This window comes from Hemitrygon akajei, chromosome 16, assembly GCF_048418815.1.
Source record: "Hemitrygon akajei chromosome 16, sHemAka1.3, whole genome shotgun sequence".
In the NCBI taxonomy this organism is placed as follows: Eukaryota; Metazoa; Chordata; class Chondrichthyes; order Myliobatiformes; family Dasyatidae; genus Hemitrygon; species Hemitrygon akajei.
The window spans coordinates 93,414,651-93,432,958 of NC_133139.1; the positions used below are offsets into that span (position 1 = coordinate 93,414,651).

The 18,308-nt window shown below is 39.2% G+C and overlaps 1 protein-coding gene across 1 annotated transcript; it reads right to left on the minus strand.

The window, feature by feature from the left end:
- Nucleotides 1–544: 544 nt before the first annotated feature.
- LOC140740298 (keratin, type I cytoskeletal 18-A-like) lies at nucleotides 545–17,768 on the minus strand. The gene is made up of 8 exons (XM_073069448.1): nucleotides 17,148–17,768; nucleotides 14,653–14,735; nucleotides 11,432–11,588; nucleotides 9,474–9,635; nucleotides 7,072–7,197; nucleotides 5,914–6,134; nucleotides 2,682–2,740; nucleotides 545–969 (listed from the first exon to the last, which is right to left on the minus strand). The coding sequence occupies exons 1-8, from the start codon at nucleotides 17,604–17,606 to the stop codon at nucleotides 947–949; spliced, it is 1,290 nt and encodes a 429-aa protein (XP_072925549.1). The 5' UTR covers nucleotides 17,607–17,768; the 3' UTR covers nucleotides 545–946.
- Between the last annotated feature and the right edge of the window lie 540 nt (nucleotides 17,769–18,308).

Genomic DNA, 18,308 nt, shown 5'->3' on the forward strand with positions numbered 1-18,308 from the left:
ACCACTACCCTCTGTGTTCTATGCACAAGCCAGTTCTGAATCTAAGCATCTGCACACCTACGCATCTTAATCTCTGAGATTAGAGACATTAGAGACATCTAAAAAACTCTTAGATTGAGGACTATGTAGGATGGAGGGATTGATTGATCTTGGAGTAGGTCAACAGGTTGGTACAACATTGTGGGCCAAAGGGCCTATACGCATCAGGATTAGGGTTAGCTTTAGTGTTCCATATTCTATGTTCTATGAACATGTAAAAAATGAATGGATATGGACATTTTGTAGGTGGAAGGGATTAGTTTAGTTAAGCATTTAATTGGTTCAGCACAACATCATGGGCCAAGGGGCCTGTTCTTGTACTCAGCTGTTCTATGTTTTATATATGTATTCTCTTCCACTCCATCTCTGTTGTCTTGAACTCTCTGAACCTCCATACTCCTCATATTTGCTTATAGTTCTCTATTGTTGTTGGCTATACTTTCATCTAGTAAAGCCCTAATCTCTGGAACTCTCTCCTCTCCTTTAAGGACGTCCTTTTAATATAAAATGTTTTGGCATCTTCCTGGCTTGTTGTCAATTTAGTTTGATACATCTCCAAGGGACATTTTACATCTTTAAAGACACCACATAGATGGTAATTTTTGATAAATAAATATGCACATAACAGCGAATGCTGCTAAATGTTTTACTGATTTTATTGCCCCGACATCCCCCACCACCGCCATCACAAGCAATTGTCCATTGCTGAGTTAGAGCTATGACAATGAATATAAGCTACCAACCAAAGTAAAAAGGGAAATACATGCCATTACACATCAGAAGTCAGTAAGTACATAAGATTTGAAGAAGCTGCAACATAGAGGAATAACAAAGCCTTTTGTCCAAATGGAAGCAGAATGTTTCACCAAGCTCATACCAACGTTGCAATACATCTTTTGGAAAGTTGCTAGTATGTACGTTTTATTGTTTCTGGAAAAAACAAATAAGTTATTACCAACCATGAAGAAGCAAGACAGGTAAATCTGCATCCAATAGTCAGAAGCATTTGCACTTGTAAAACATTCCATGCATTCCTTCCACAATCTCTTAGAAAGAAGCACTTTTTAAAAGAAAATGGACATTGGACATTGAACCTGTGAGCACTACCTCATTTTTTCAATATATATTCCTTAACCTTTAACATCTGCTGGACAATGTTGAGGATGTTCTATGTGTCTGTGGTGGCTAGTGCTATCATGTTTGCTGTTGTGTACTGGGGCAGCAGGCTGAGGGTAGCAGACACCAACAGAATCAACAAACTCATTCGTAAGGCCAGTGATGTTGTGGGAGTGGAACTGGACTCTCTGACGGTGGTGTCTGAAAAGAGGATGCTGTCCAAGTTACATGCCATCTTGGACAATGTCTCCCATCCACTCCATAATGTACTGGTTAGGCACAGGAGTACGTTCAGCCAGAGACTCATTCCACTGAGATGTAACATTGAGCGTCATAGGAAGTCATTCCTGCCTGTGGCCATTAAACTTTACAACTCCTCCCTCGGAGTGTCAGACACCCTGAGCCAATAGGCTGGTCCTGGACTTATTTCCACTTGGCATGATTAACTTATTATTATTTAATTATTTATGGATTTTATATGGCGATATTTCTACACCATATTTGGTTGGCGTGGCTGTAACAAAACCCCAATTTCCCTCAGGATCAATGAAGTATGTCTGTCTATCTGTATTTCTGTTTTTGCACGATGTTTAATCTCCAATAAACATACTGTAATTGATTGATTGATTGATTGATTGATTCTTCTATATTATCTATTGCATTGAACTGCTGCTGTTAAGTTAACAAATTTCACAACATATGCTGGTGATAATTAACCTGATTCTGATTCTGAATTGCTGTTAGCTACAAAATGTTGCAGCTAACTTGCTTCTTAACTCCCTGAGATAGTGATGAAGGACTTATTAAAAAAGCAGAAAGTATGAAATAGAATTAATTTGGTAGCAGCGATGCATTTTGGTGAGATGGCTGATAATGGAGTCTAGAGTGAAAAACTCTAGAGGAACTCAGCAACTGTGGAGGGAGACAGATAGTTGCTGTTTCAGGTCATTACATATTATCTGGTCTGAAACTGAGGGCAGATATAGGTGGTTGAAAGAGGTGAAGGGAAGGTGTGAAGCAAGAGCTAGCAAGTGGTCGGCAGATCCAGGTGAGGAAATGGAGGATGGGAGAGTGTAAATAATGACAGAGGCTGGGAGGCAATAGGTGAGCTGCAGATGATGGAATCTGATAAGAGATGAAGGTGGAGCATGGAACCAGTTAAGGGAGGTAGGGTGGGCAGATGGCAACAGTGGAGTAAGTGAAACCAGTGGTAGGAGTATATGGGTGATAGGCAGACAGAATTAGAAAGAGAAAAGGTGATAAACTGGGATGAGTATGGGATTAGGAATTGCAGAGGAACTGAAATCTGTCAAACCATAGTGTTGTGACGCTATTTAAATGATAGGAATCATTTCAAACAACTGCTTAACAAAACCATTTTGGAGTTGGAGGAACAGAGGAGTGTCTAGGGTTAGACATATTTAGTGAGCAGAACCTCCAGAAAATGGATGATTCCTCTACAGGAGAAAAAGTACTTTGTGATAGCATACCATGCAGGAAATATTTTATTTTAACTAAATGCTCACCAGTCTTAGTTATGGTTGTGGTTACTCCGGATGTCTCTTCTCCACCTGTAATACTAATGCTGTAATAAGACACAAAACAGATTAATTATAAAGCATCCAGCGGTAATAAATGGTCAACCATGTTATGTGAGTTTGGTGTCACTGGTGAGATGGTTTAAGTTCCTTTTACCTGAAGGCAGTTAGTTTGAGTTCTGACAAACACTCTAGCTGTTAAAATCATTAAAATCTCTGATGTTCTCGACTTAAAAACTAACTTTTTTTTAAATTTCACCCAACAGTAGAATCTGATTATGGCATATCCTGCAGTGGATCCTCAGTTTAGAACTGAATAATAGAATTGTTACAGCATAGTTAGATCCCAGATGTCTCCTAATAAAACAATCCTCTGAAAATTATTCTCTCTAAAGTACCAATCTAATTTCATTCATTTCAAAGGTATAAATGATTCTGTTTTCACCACACTGTGAGCAGTGAATTCCTGATTGGAACCGTGTTCATGTAAAGATATTTTTAATTGCATCTACTGCACAATTTTTGCCTAGAAATTTTAAACTTGTGTCACCGTATCCTTGAAATATTTGTTAATTTAGTTACAGATTGGCATGTATCACATTGTGGGAATCATTGAATTGTGGCTGAAAGAAGGTTATAGCTGGGTACTTAAAGTCCAAGAATGCACATTGTAGTGAATGGACAGGCAGATGGGCAGAAAGGATGGCCTAGCTCTGTTGGTAAAAAATGAAATCATATCATTAGAAAGAAGTGACATAGGATCAGAAGGTATTATAATATTTTTATATTTGTATATCTGTGAATTTGTAATGCTACTGTGACTCTGTAACTTCCTTTGGGATCAATAAAATACCTAACTTGTCGGTAGAGATAAAGAAGAGCAAGAGTAAAAATACCCTAATGGGAGCTGTATACAGATCTCAAAACAGTCGGAATGATGTGGTCTGCAAATTACAATGGGAGATGGAAAAGGGCAGGATAGACAAAGGTGAAGCAGTGGATGTTGTGTACTTGGATTTTCACAAGGTCTTTGACAAGCTGACATACAAGGCTGCTTAACCAGTTAAGAGCTCATGATATTACAGGAAAGATTCTTGCTTGGATAAAGCAGTGGCTGATTGGTGGGAGGCAAAGAATGGGAATAAAGGAAGCCTTTTCTGAATGGCTGCCGGTGACTAGTGGTGTTCACAGGAGTCTGTGCTGGGGACACTTCTTTTTATGTTATATGTCAATGACTTGGATGATGGAATTGATGGCTTTGTGGCCAAATTTGCTGATCATATGAAGATAGGTGGAGCGGTTGGGAGTACTGAGGAAGGAGAGAGGCTACAAAAGGATTTAGACAGATGAGGAGAATGAGCAAAGAATTGGCAGATAGAATACAATGGTTGGAAGTGTATGGTCACACACTTTGCTAGAAGAGATAAAAGGGTAGACAATTTTTAAATGGAGAGAAATTCTAAAACCTAAGGTGCAAAGGGACTTGGAAGTTGTCATGAAGGGTTCCCTAAAGGTTAATTTGCAGGCTGAGTCGGTGGGGAGGAAGGCAAATGCAATGTTAATATTCATTTTGAGTGGACTAGAATATAAAAGCAAGGATGTAATACTGAGACTTTATAAAACACTGGTGAGGCCTCACATGGAGAATTGTGAGCAGTTTTGGCCTCTTGTCTAGGAAAGGATGTGCCGACATTGGAGAGAGTTCAAAGGAGGTTCACAAAAATGATTCTTGGATTGAAAGGCTTGTCACATGCGAGGCGTTTGATGGCTCTGCACCTGCACTCACTGGAATGCAGAAGAATAAAGGGTGTTCACACTGAAACCTATTGAATGTTGAAAGGCCTCAATATGGTAGATAAAGAGAGGATATTTCCTATGGTGGGTAAGTCTAAGACTAGTGCACGCAGCCTCAGAATAGAGGGATGGAGGTTAAGAGAAATTTATTTTGCCAGAGGGTGGTTAATTTATTGCCACAGGTAATTGTGGAGGTCAAGTCACTGGGTATATTTAAGGCAGAGGTTGTTAGATTCTTGACTAGTCAGAGCATGAACGGATACAGGGAGAAAGCAACGGTTTGTGGCTGAGAGGGAAATAGATCAGCCGTAATGAAATGGCAGAGGAGACTCAATAGGTCAAAAGTTCTAATTCCTATGGTCTTATGGTCTAATTGGAACAGCCTTATCTAAAATGCACCATGATTGCTGTCACTCTGTCTAATCTCTACCAGGAAAGAAGGAAAGAACGTTAGCTTCTAATCCTATTCTAATACTATGACTGGAATTCCTTGTCCCCAGAGTCAATCCAATAATTATTTTCATCAGTCTCTCTTGGACCTTCACATCCTGTCAAATGAATGCCACTCATGTATTGGTTTGTCTTCATACTTCTGCAGCTACTGGTAATTGATTTTTATTCTTATTGGCAAAAGGATTCAATGGGGCCAGTCTCTTGTAAAAATATATGGTACTGGAGCCAAGAGAACAACACAGTACTGCTCTGAAAAACAACAACAATAAATTTGCTTTGATCCCTTAGCCTTGAGAAAGGTTTGCATCACTGTATCGCCACTAACCCTAATTCTAGTCCCATTTCTTTTCTATTCATTTATGTCATCCTCTTTTACCTGAAGCATCTTTCCTTTTGTAAGTTAATCAATAAAAGAAAAAAATTGCATGTGTCAGAAATCTGAAACAGAAAATCAGAGAAGTTGGAACCTCTCAGAAGCTCAGAAAGAAACAATGGAAGGAGAAACAATCAATGGTTCATGTTGGAGATCCACCATCAGGTGATTAGTTCTGATGAAGGTTCTTTGACCTGAAATGTTAATTGTTTCCTGATGCTGAGTGTTTGTAGCGTTAGGTGTTTCTATAACCTGAAACAATAGCTCCATTCTCTATCACCCTCTGTTCTGCTAAGTACCTCCAGCACTTCTGTTTTGCATCATCTAATCAAATGGGAAGTAAATAATACTTTTCTCAATTTTATCTATCTTCAACCATCCCAACATTTATAGTTAATAAAATTATCTGGGAATTTTGCTTCTGTTGATGCAAATGATAGAAAATACAAAATATTAATTTAAATTTTCCAACTGCAGTGGCCAGTTTGATTTCATTTTCAATGGATCTTTTGTCTAGGTGTCTGGATCACAATTTCTATTATTTAATTGGTTAACTACTATGGGAAATACGAAGTGTCAATGATCTTAAAAGCCACAAACCTGTTACTGCTGCCTTGGAGGAGAGTTCTGTAGGCTTCAATTTCCTTCTCAAGTTGCATCTTTTTATTGATCAGCTCTTCATATGTTTTCGCTTTATTAATAATATCATTCCTCATATCGGTTAACTCCATTTGAAGTTTAGAAATGGTCATCTTCATACCATTAAGTTGATTGGCATATGACTCATTAATTTCTGCAATGCTATTTTCTAAAGAGAGGTTCTGCAGAATTGATGGGAAAAGGGAGAAAAATAAAGAGTTTTATTCTACTGGTCTTTCAAGAGATTGGTCATTGATATTGTGGGATTGTCTAGAAATTCATTCATTTCAGTCATTGGCTTGTGCCCATTCAATATGTCATGGGATCTAGACCATCAATCACTGTATGCATACTGTATGCATCACTGTACATGTAGCAGAACATTGAGGTTTTAACGTCACTCTCATTTTCCCTTCAACATATGAAGGTTCCTTAAGATGAAGCATCAGTTTTCCTAGTGGTGACTGGATGGAAAGAGACACCCTAAGCCAGAGGGTTTCATGATCGACTTGTCCACCACCCAGACAAGTAAAATAGAACTCATATATCGACAGACTCTAATTCGATCTCAACTTTCTGAAACTTACCCTCAGTATGTTACAGAAAAGAACAAGTTGGCTTTTTCTGAAATTCATCTGCTGTCAAATCAATTTCAGATGCAGATGATAATGTGCAGAATTTAAAATGAAGATGAGAATTTGGAAACCATGTGGCCAGGGAATTCGTTGTTATTCTTTGCCTCCTGTATTATAACAGTGCTGCTGCCTCACAGCTCCAAGGTCAAGTTTGATCCTTTCACATCACAAAAATGTTATGGTAGGTAAATTATTCTTTAGTGTAGGTATGTAACAAAATAATCAAAGGAGGATTGATGGGTATGCAAGACAGAATAATTTACGAGGGTGCAGAGAGATAAAGGAAGAGGAAATTGCATTGTTGGAGAAATAGCAGGAACTGAACGGCTTCTGTCTTTATTGTCATAACTAAATAAATGAGTTCAAAATTCAAAGTGTGTCTTACTGTTCAGGTTATAACCCAATATTATGTCTAGTGAATTTGTCAGCAATTATTGAGAAGCTGACTAGCCTTTTGCTGAAACTAAATCATTATTTTACTTACCGCACTTAACAGAGAGTCATACTCAGCCTGAAGAGTCTGACATTGTTGACGTAGTTCCTTCAGCTGCACTTTTGTGCTTTCTGCTGCCTCACTCACTTGAACCTTTTGAATCGTTTGTGTTTCGATCTAGTATTAGAGGGAAGGATGCATAAAAAATGACAAATCCTTTATAAAATCAAAACTCTGGTCAAACATACAATAACAAAATGTTAACTGTTCTCTTATCTCAAATACTTCCCAGATTGTTGAGAAATCAGTCTGCATACATTTAATTATTTCCTCCTATGTGTTGGTGAGACTCAAAGTAGATGGGGGGGGGGGGGGGTGTCTGCTTCATTGAGCACCTTCAGATTGGCTGCCACAATAACAGGATTTTTCAGTGGCCACTCATTTAAATTCTACTTCCCATTCCCATTCTGACATGTCAGTCCATGTCCTCTTCTACTGTCATGATGAAGCCACTCTCAGGTAGGATGAGCAGCACTTCATATTCCATCTGGATAACCTCTAACTTGATGACATGAATAGTAAATTCTCTAACTTCTAGTATTTGCTTCTCCTTCATCTTCTCTCCTTTTTCATCCCCCATTCTGACTTTCCTCTTACCCTTTCTCTTCTCTTCTCTTCACCTGCCTATAATCTCCTCTGTTACTCCTCCTCTTTCCCTTTCTTTATTGGTCCATAGTCCTCTCCTATCAGATTCCTTCTTCTTCAGCCCTTTGCCTTTTCCAACTATCAACCCCCCCCCCCCCCAGCTTATCAGTTCATCCCCCCTCACTCACTCACTCACTTTTCCCCTCACCTGGCATCACCTATCACTTGTCAGCTTGTACTCCTTCACCACCCCCATATTCTTATTTTGTCTTCTTCTCTTTATTTTTCTATTCCTGATGAAGGGTCTCAACCTGAAACATCAGCTGTTTATTCCTCTCCATTGTTGCTATCTGAAGCATTGAGTTCCTCTAGCATTTTGTGTGTGTTGCTCTGAATGTCTGCATCTGCAGAATCTGTTGTACTTAGCTATTTCCATTGGTCATGAATCAGACATGAACTCAGTAGCGTCTTTATTAAATACACCTGTACAGCTGCTCATTAATGCAAATATCTAATCAGTCAATCATATGGCAGCAACTCAATGCATAAAAGTAAGCAGACATGGTCAAGAGGTTCAGTTGTTGTTCAGACCAAACATCAGAAAGGCTAAGAAATGTGATCTAAGTGACTTTGATTGTGGAATGATTGTAGGTGCCAGACGGGATGGTTTGAATATCTCAAAATCTGTTGATCTCCTGAGATTTTCACACACAACAGTAAGAAAAACAGAAAACATTCAGTGAGCAGCAGTTCTATGGGTGAAAAGAGAGATAAAGAGAGAGGTCAGAAGAGAATGGCCAGACTGGTTCAATCTGACAGGAAGGTGACATTAAATCAAATTATCACACATTAGAATAGTGTGATAAGAAGATAGATGAGCATCTCTGAATGATGTAGCTTGCTATAGCAGCAGAAGACCACAAACACATACACTCAGTGGCCATTTTATGAAGTCCAGGAGGTACTGAATGAAGTGTCCTCTAAGTATAGTTGTTAAGATGGACATTGCAATACTTCAAGAGATTTCTCAGAAGCCAAGACTTGTCAGATTTAATGTCCAAATTTCACCCTCATTACCTATAAAGAGTTGTATTGCGATATGTCAATAGCTTGGAGTCACTTGGAAGCAATAGGAGTCCTGTAGTTAATCCAGATGGTGTTATACAGTTATAGGTTTTGCTGGCAAGGGGCATCATGGCACTGGGTAAAATGAGGAGCGACTTTATAGAACCATTTAAATTTATGAGATGCATAGGCAGGTCTATGGCAACAGCCTTTTCCTTAGGGGCATCCAAAACCAGAGGCATATGTTTAGCATGAGAGAGGAAAAATGTAAAAGGGACCTGAGGGGCAATGTTTTCATGCAGAAGGTGGGTGAGTAGATGGAATGAGCTGCCAGACGAAGTGGTTGAGGCTGGTAAAATACTACCATTTAAGAAGCACTTTGACATTTACGTGGAAGGGCGTGGCTTAGAGGGATATGAGCCAATCAAAGGACATTGTGACTAGCTGGGGAGGCACTGTAGTCAGCATGGACTGTATCTTACCTGCATTTTTCTATAACAAGGGATCAAAGACGCTGGAATTTGGAGTGACTATCTGTTGGTGGGTGGGGTAGGATTAGGGAACTGTGCTAACGTAAGTCCTTTTCTCCCACCAGTACTGCTCGGTTCCTCTCTATTGATAGAACAGATATCTATAGAACAGATACCTGCTCTATTGGTTTTATTATTTCATTTTAGCAGGTAGGTTTCAAATCATTCACTCAAGAAGTCTCTAAGGCAGAAATACAGAAAAAGCAAACTCACCTCAGCGGCAAACCAGTTGTCTAGATTCTCTTTGTTCTTCTTGCACATGGCTTCATAATTTAGTCGCAATTCTTCCAGTGCCTTGGTCAGGTCAGGAGAAGAAGCAGCCTCCACAATCACACTAACAGTCCCAGTAATATGTTTTTTCAACTCAGCCAATTGCTATAAAAATGAAAATTTCAAACTCATTGCCATTTTCTACAGCTAGATATTCACAACATTGCAAAATTCAAAGGAAATCCAAAGTAAATCAAAGTATACATATCTCTCCCATTTACTAAGTTGAGATTCATTTTCATGTAGATATTCACAGTAGATACACAATAGAATCAATGAAAAATTGCACGTAATAAAGATGGACAAACAACCAATGTGCAAATAATAACAAATTGTGCAAATACAAGAAAAAAGTAAAATGATAATAATAAACAAATAATAGATATTGAGTTGTAGAATCCTTGAAAGTGAGTCCATAGTGTGTGGAATCAGTTCAGTGTTGGGATAAGAAGTTATCCCCCCAGTTCGCGCTAATGCCTAACAGTTGAAGGGCAATAACTGCTCCTGAATGTAGTGGCCTGGCACCTGAGCCTCCTGTACCTTCTTCCTGATGGCAGCAGCGAGAAGAGAGCATGCACTGGATGCTGGGCATCCTCGATAATGCTGATGCTCTCCTGCAACATTGCTCCTTGCAGATGGGCTGTAGTCTCTACTCTCTGCCAGTAATGAAATAAAGACTTTGATGAAGTTCATCTACTTTCCAATCCAGATACTCAATAACATGTCACTAAATGCCCTAAGGAACAGTTCTACAGTTATACTGTTCACAGTAGCCTGACTTGTATCATGGCCTGGTACTGCAATTTCAAGGTGCAGGAATGCAGAGAGTAGAGGACACAGTTGGACCATCAAGGTCACAGCTCTTTCAAACAATCTCAATATTGTTGTCTTTGTCACCAAAGAAATTTGCACATTTCTACAGATGTACTGTGGCGAGTTTTCTAACTGGTTGAATCACCATCTGGTATGGAGGGGCCACTGCACAGGATCAGAAAAATCTGCAGTAGGTTGCAAACTCAGCCAGCTCAGTCATGGGTACTAGCTTCTGCAGCATCAAGGTGATTCTCACCACCCTGGACATGCCCTCTTCTCATTGCTACCATCAAGGAGGAGATACAAAAGCCAGTAGACATGCACTCAATGTTTTATGAACAACTTCTTTAACACCACCATCAGATATCTGATCAGACAATGAACCCATGATCAATACTGTACTATTCTAGTTCTCTTTTTGCACTACTTATTTAATTTTTATTATATGTATCTTATTGTAATTTATAGTTTTTTGTGTATTGCACTGTATTGCTGCCACAAAACAACAAATTTCATGACAATACAGAGGAAAACAAAACTAGAATATAGAATGAGTGTTACAGACACAGGTAAAATGCAGAGCAGGTAGACAATATGGTTCAAAATATGATCTGGTAAATTGTGAAGTCTAGAGTGCATCTTATCACACTAAAGAACCATTCAATTGTCTTATAATGGCAGGATAGAAGCTGTCCTTGAACCTGCTGGTACATGCTTTCAGGCTTTTGTATCTTTTAAGAAAAGCTTCTTCCCTTCCACCATCAGATTTCTGAATGGCCCATGACCCTGTGAAAAATACCTTATGAATAATCTTTCGCACTATTTATTTAAATATTGTAACTTATATATTCATTTTTATGTCTTGCACAGTACTGGTGCTGCAAAACAACAAATTTTGGAACATAGGTCAGTGATAGCAAACCTAATTTCAATTTTAACACAGTATAAAGTTGTTAAAAATTAGTTTTTCTAATAAATGTATCTTTCAATTAGATTGCCATTAATACAGCACTTTGGAACATTTTTCTTGCCGACATCATGGTCCTTAGAGAGAAAGAGGCCACTGCGAAAGGTGAAGACCACCTTACCTCCTCATGATCCTTCTTCAAATACACCAGCTCATCCTGGGCGCTAGTTAGGTCACTTTCCAAGTCTTTGCAATTGCAAATATATTCGTTCTTCATTGCTTTGAGATCAGCAATGTCAGCTTCCACAGACAGTCTGGTATTGAACTCATTTTCATATCTAATTTGAAGATGTATAAAATAAGGAAGTTGTTTAAATTGAACGTGAATTATAGAAGCAAAGGGCTCAAAATAACAAACTTGTACATTATGAGGGAATTATAGTTCAATATCGATTGAGGCTCAAATATAGACAAAAATTATTTTAAAGGTTAATATGTATTAATAATTTATTACACTGTTAGTCTTACTATTATCCTATAAGAAATGATGTGGAAAGGATGTTTCCTTAAGTGGACAAGAGGGCACAGCTTCCATATAAAGAATGTTCCTTTAGAACAGAGATGAGGAGGAATTTCTTTTGGGAAAGGGTAGTTTATGTGTGAACTTCTTTGCCACAGATGACTGTGGAGGCCAAGTCATTATGTGAATTTAAAGCAGAGCTTGATAGGTTCTTAATTGGTAAGAGCATTAAGGGACCTTTTGGGAGAAGACAGGAGAACGGGGTTGAGAGGAATAATAAATCAGCCATGATGGAATGGTGGAGCAGACTCGATGGGCTGTATGGTGTAATTCTGCTCCTATGTCTTATCCTTAACTGATTTACACTGCGATAGCAATACATGCAGAAGAAATTGATTTTATAATCAGATATTTCTGCATCAGGACTCTTATAGTTGGGAAGTGATTACAATTCCATTATAATATGAAAGTTCACACAGGCTCAGGTCAACAGCACACATTTTGTATATATATATATATATATATATATATATATATATATATATATGTGTGTGTGTGTGTGTGTGTGTGTGTGTGTGTGTGTGTGTGTGTGTGTGTGTGTGTGTGTGTGTGTGTGTGTGTGTGTGTGTGTGTGTGTAAACAGTGAGTGTACATATTCCTAGTAGGGCTGGTATTAATTGTTCATATTTATTTGGTCCTTGATGACTTAGAGCTGAGACGCATATGGGAGAGAGACTGAAAATCTGGTTGAGTGGTGCTACAACAACAACCTCTTGCTCAAAGTCAGTTTATTGATTTCAGGAGAAGGAAACCAGTGGTCTATGAGCTAGACCTCATCAGAGGATTAGAGGTGGAGAGGATCAGCAACTTTGAAATTCCTCAGTGTTATAATTCCTGAGAACCTGTCCAGGGACCAGCATGTAAGTGTAATTACGAAGAAAGCAAGACAGCACCTCTGTTTCCTTAAGCATGATATCTAAAACTTAAAGAAACTTCTATAGCTGTGTAGTGCAGTGGAGTGTATATTGACTGGCTGCATCACAACCTGGTTTGGAAACACCAATGCCCTTGAATGGAAATTCCTACAAAAAGTAGTGGATATGACCCAGTCCATCACAGGTAAAGCTCTCCCCACCAATGAGCACATCTGCACAGAGTATTGTTGCAGGAAAGCAGCATCCGTCATCATGGTCCCCACCACCCAGGTGATGCTCTCTTCTCACTGCTGCCATAAAGGCGAAGGTACAAGAGCCTGAGGACTCACACCGCCAGGTTCAGGAACAGTGAAAACTGCTCAACCATCATGTTCCTGAACCAAAGGGACTAACTTCACTCAATTTCACTTGCCCCATCGTTGAACTGTTTCTACAACCTGACTCCCTTTCAAGAACTTTTCATCTCATGTTCTTCATGTTTATTTCTTAATTATTTATTACTATTATTTATCTCTTTTTGTATTTACAAAGTTTGTTGTCTTTTGCACACTGGTTGAAAACCCATTTGGTGCAGTCTTTCATTGATTCTATTATGTTTATTATCTTATTAAACATTTAGTGAAATGCCCATAAGAAAATGAATCTCAGGATTGTATATGGTGATGTATATATACTTCGATAATAAATTTACTTTGAACTTTGAACTTTTCTTGAATGGACCCATTTGTTTGTGTTTTTAGACCACAGCTGAAAGAGAAACTCATTGCCAGGGATCTCAAGTCATTTAGACCAGATCAACAAATTTCTTCAAGAAGATTGGTGAACTTAATGTAATGTTGACACTTCCCTTTTACTTGCAAATTTATTTAACTAACAAATTAAACTTCACAACTACTGTGCCCCTTTTTCTAAATTACTACTCCAGGTTTCTGAATTACTAACCCAATAACATAATTACCATGCAGAGAATATCGAAAAAGAACTGCAGATGCTAGAAATCTGAAATAAAAACAAAATATCGAAGCTCTCTAACAACATATGAGAAGCAACAACAAAGTTAATATTTCAGATCTGAAACTTTTAATGAGAACTCTTTCCCGGTGCTGACAAAGTCTGCAGACATGAAGTGTTGGCTGTCATCAGTGGCTTCAAAGCCAATGCAGAAGATTCTCAGGGATAGGATTTAAACACAATTTGAAAGACATTGCACCTTCTAGATTTGATCAAGGTTGTGAGGAGGGGGGTAAAGGTGACTAATGAAGGTGGTGCAGTGGGCATTATCAACATGAGCTTTCTTTAAGGCATTTGACAATGTTCCTCATGGTAGTCCGAGCTAGAAGGATAAGATGTATGAGATCTACAGTGACTTTGGAGTTGGGGTTTTGAATTAACTTGTCAGCAGATTCAGTAGGCTGGATAGTGTAATTCTGCTCCTCCGTCTTCTGGTGTTATGATTAAATCCATTTCTCACTCCATAGATTCTGCCTGACCTGTTGAGTGGTAATGAGTGGTAACAGCAGTCTAAGAGACCCTTCACTACAGCAACTGTTCAAGCAGAAGGATACAACATTAACTTGCAAAAGTTCTAGCTGTATTGATTGTCATAAGCACGAGTACATCTGTACACAGGTGTAATGAAAAGCTTACTTGCAGCAGCATCACAGGCACTGTATAAGTGACACTCACAAGAAAAGCATAAATTAAATTCATTTTTATCAGAAAGAGCAGGGGTAGCTGAAAGAACATTGCATACATATTAAGCAGCAAATTATATGTTTAGTGATTATCAGAAAGGTCTAATTTTCCTATAATCTATTTCAATGGCCACACTCCCAGCAATTAAGAATAGGGACTAAATTTTGCTTTTGTTAATGATACCCACATGACTTTTGAAAGGCTTGAACTTTAAAAAGTAATTCTGGAGAAGTCAAGAAATAGCTCACGCACTTAGTTTGGAAGTCTCTTGCTGCCAGAGTTGCATTGTCAAGGTCCAGAGCCAGCCGTGCATTTCCGAGGTGAATCTGCAAAATCTGAAGAACAAAATCACAGTGAGTTACCTCTTAGGTGTGCAAGACATGTAGTTGAATTGTTATAATCCATAAGGTGCCGTCCTCATTGGTGTTTGGAATAGTGACCCCCGAGGTGCATTAAACTTTGGTGCTAAGGGTGTACACCAGTTCAAACATTCAACAGTGTCTCCATTATAAAAGCCTGCTCCACATCACCCATGCATGACATCATACCTAATGATCTACACCTTGTGTCCACTTTATTAGGAGTGAAACCCGGTGTGGACTTCTGCCGCTGTAGCCCATCCACTTCAAGATTCAACGTGTTGTGCATTCAGAGGTGCTCCTCTGCACACCACAGTTGTAACATGTGGTTATTTGAGTAATTGTCACCTTCCTGTCAGTTTGAACCAGTTTGGCCATTCTCCTCTGACCTCTCTTGTTAACAAGGCATGTTCACTGACAGAACTGCCACTCACTAGATGCTTGTTTTTATTTTTGCACCATTCTCTGTAAAGTCTAGAGATTATTGAAAGTGAAAACCCTAGGAAATAAGTAGTTTCTGAGATGCTCAATCGACCCTCTCTGGCACCAATAATCATTCCATAGCCAAAGTCACCTAGATCACATTTTCCCCCCATTCTGATGTTTTGTCTGACAAAACCTCTTGACTATGTCTGCATATTTTTATGCATAGAATTTCTGCCACATGACTTGCTGATTAGATATTAGCATTAACAAGCTGGTGTGCAGATGTACCTAATAAAGTGGCCACTACCACCCAGGATATCTGTGCTAAGCCTGAGAAGGTTTCTCAAATGGATGACACTGTGCCATCAGGGAAGGGCACATTGTTTATAAACTTATTGTCCTTCAGTCAGAATAAGGAAGGGTTCCAAGTTTCCAAGTTCTGGTCTGTTTTGTTATTGTGTGCAATTGTGTGCCCGTTATTTAAGAAAGGATGTGACAGCATTGGAGAGGGTCCAAAACACCTCTTCAATGCTGTCCCAGCAATGAAAAAGTTAACATATGAAGAGTGTTTGATGGCTCAGGGCCTGTATTTGTTAGAGTATAGATTAGAAGAATGAAGGTGGGGGGGTCTCATTGAAAACTTTTGAAAGGCCCCAATATAGAGGAAGTGGAGAGAGTGTTTCCAATAGTGGGAAGTCTATGACCAGAAGGCAGTCTCAGAATAGAGGGACATACCTTTAGACCAGGGATGAGGAGATATCTTTCTGGCCAGAGGGTGGTGAATCTGTGGAATTCATTGCACAGATGTCTGTGGGTTCCAAGTCATTGGTATATTTAAAGTTGAGGTTGATAGGTTCTTAATTAGTAAGGATATCAAAGATTATGGGAAGAAGGAAGGAGAATGGGGTTCAGAGGGATAATATATCAGCTATATCCTGCCACTGCCTGTAAGGAGTCCATACCTGCTCTTTGTGATGATATGCATTTCCTTGGTTTTCTCCCACAATCTGAAGACATACCGGTTGGGAGGTTAATTGGTTATTGTAAATTGTCCTGTGATCAGGCTAGGGTTGTTGGATGGTGCAGCTCGAAGGGCTGGAAAGGCCTGTTTTGTTCTGTGTCTCAATCAACCAATAAATAAATGCATAATTGAATGGCAGACAAGATATGATGGGCTGAGTGGCCTCATTCTGCTCTTATGCATGTCTTATGGTCTTAAGGTTCTGCATATAAAAATGTTATCACACAATTGAACAACCAGCCAATGGAATCATTAATGAACAGCTGGTCTGCTTGCAGAGATAGGGTTCAACTTCAGAAATAATTTAAAACAGTAGTGCTGTCATTGCGCAGAAAAAAACAGATATTAAGTAACAGATCACCTTTCAGCGATGCAAATATAAGCAACAATTAAAACTTATCAACTGTCATCCTGTCATCCTGTTCAATAAAATGTTGCTTCTGTATCAAATGAAAGTCCCTTTATGCCTGACTTACCAACCTAAATTCGAAATTAAAGTAGTGTAGATTTCAAAATAGTTCTCTAGACTTGTATCCATTTTGCTTATGGATCTGAACCAGTTAAACATGCTCAGTGAATCTTCTGAAGTTCAATTCTCTCCTTATAAACAAACATTCAGTGTAAGACCTTCAATCTTGTTTCCTGATCTGCTGGCAATTTATCAGCCCCTCCCCCCTCTTTTATTCCTTATCCTGAGCTCTGGGCAAAAAGTTGCACATTCTGAACCACTTAAGTTCTATACCAATTCTGGAACACGTTGAGAATTATTGATATGTCAAGAAGTGCACTTCAGAACAGCATCAGTGAACTAAGCAGAACAACAAAGTAAATAAGACATTTCTCCAGTAAATGTCCATCTCACCTCCCCACAAAATAAACATATTAAACATATAAAAGGAAAATACAGTTGTGCTTGTGTTCTTACAGAAGTTACTTCTTACCTGTTCTCTCAGGGGCTTGATTATTTCATCATAGGCAATATAGTCAATCGTTTTCAAAGCTGAGCCCGCTTGGAACTCTTTAAGCTGCAGTTCCAGCTCTGTGTTTGCTTTTTCCAGGCTCTTCACCTGCTCCAGATAACTGGACAGCCTGTTGTTCAGGCTAATCATGGTCTCTTTCTCATTGCTAACGATGCCTCCTGACTTACTGCTTAAGGAAGAGCTTCCACTAAAGTTTGATCCACTAAATCCTGCTCCACTAAAGCTTGATCTACCAACTCCTGATGCACTAAAGCTTGATCCACCATATCCTGATGCACTGAGGCCACCGGAACTAAAGCCAGATTTAGAAATCCCACCAAAAGACCCTGTCCCCACATTTCTTCCTAGGTATGACATAGAGCTCGAGGATGAGAAGCTTCCACCGCTCCCACACATGGATGCTCTAAAACTTCCTGACATTTTACCTAAAGTCGATGGTAACTATTTCACTCTAGCTTTCAACAGAGGATGAAGTAAAGCCTTTGAACGCACAAGCTAATTTTGTGTGAGTTGTTGGCCCAAAAGGCTCAGGATGGAGTTATCTAGCTGGGAAGTCCCCTGATTCCTCAACCATCCTATTCACCAGACATTTACATCTGCTTTTATAGATGAAGAACAAGGTGAATGTTCCCTCCCACCCAAATCTTATTTGTCTCCAACCATCTCCTCCCAGTAGGCTGGGTGCCAGCAGAAGTAATCAAAGTCTCCCTTTGTTTTCTCTTCTACTCTGTGAGTGCTGACAGTGCAACAATTATGACAGATTCATTCAATTTTGTATAAAGGTATATCTATTGCAGGGGGATAAAACAAGAGCTTGCTGGAAGATGCAGCACACTCAATGTTATCTGGATCTTCTTCCACTTTCCTGCCTCCCCCACCCTCCCTTCTATCTTCCCCACATCCTCTGCTCTCCCTCCAATCCTTCCCCTCCCTCCTCCACTCTCAACCTTATCCTTCACTATGATCAATACCCATAGCCTTCCATCCCTCTGATCCTACCACCCCATTCCCTTCCTCTAATACTCCATATAGACCCACCTTCCCCATCCTACACATACAAGCACATACACATACACATATACACAGACTTTCACACTCTGCTCTGACAAACATCATTGCTCT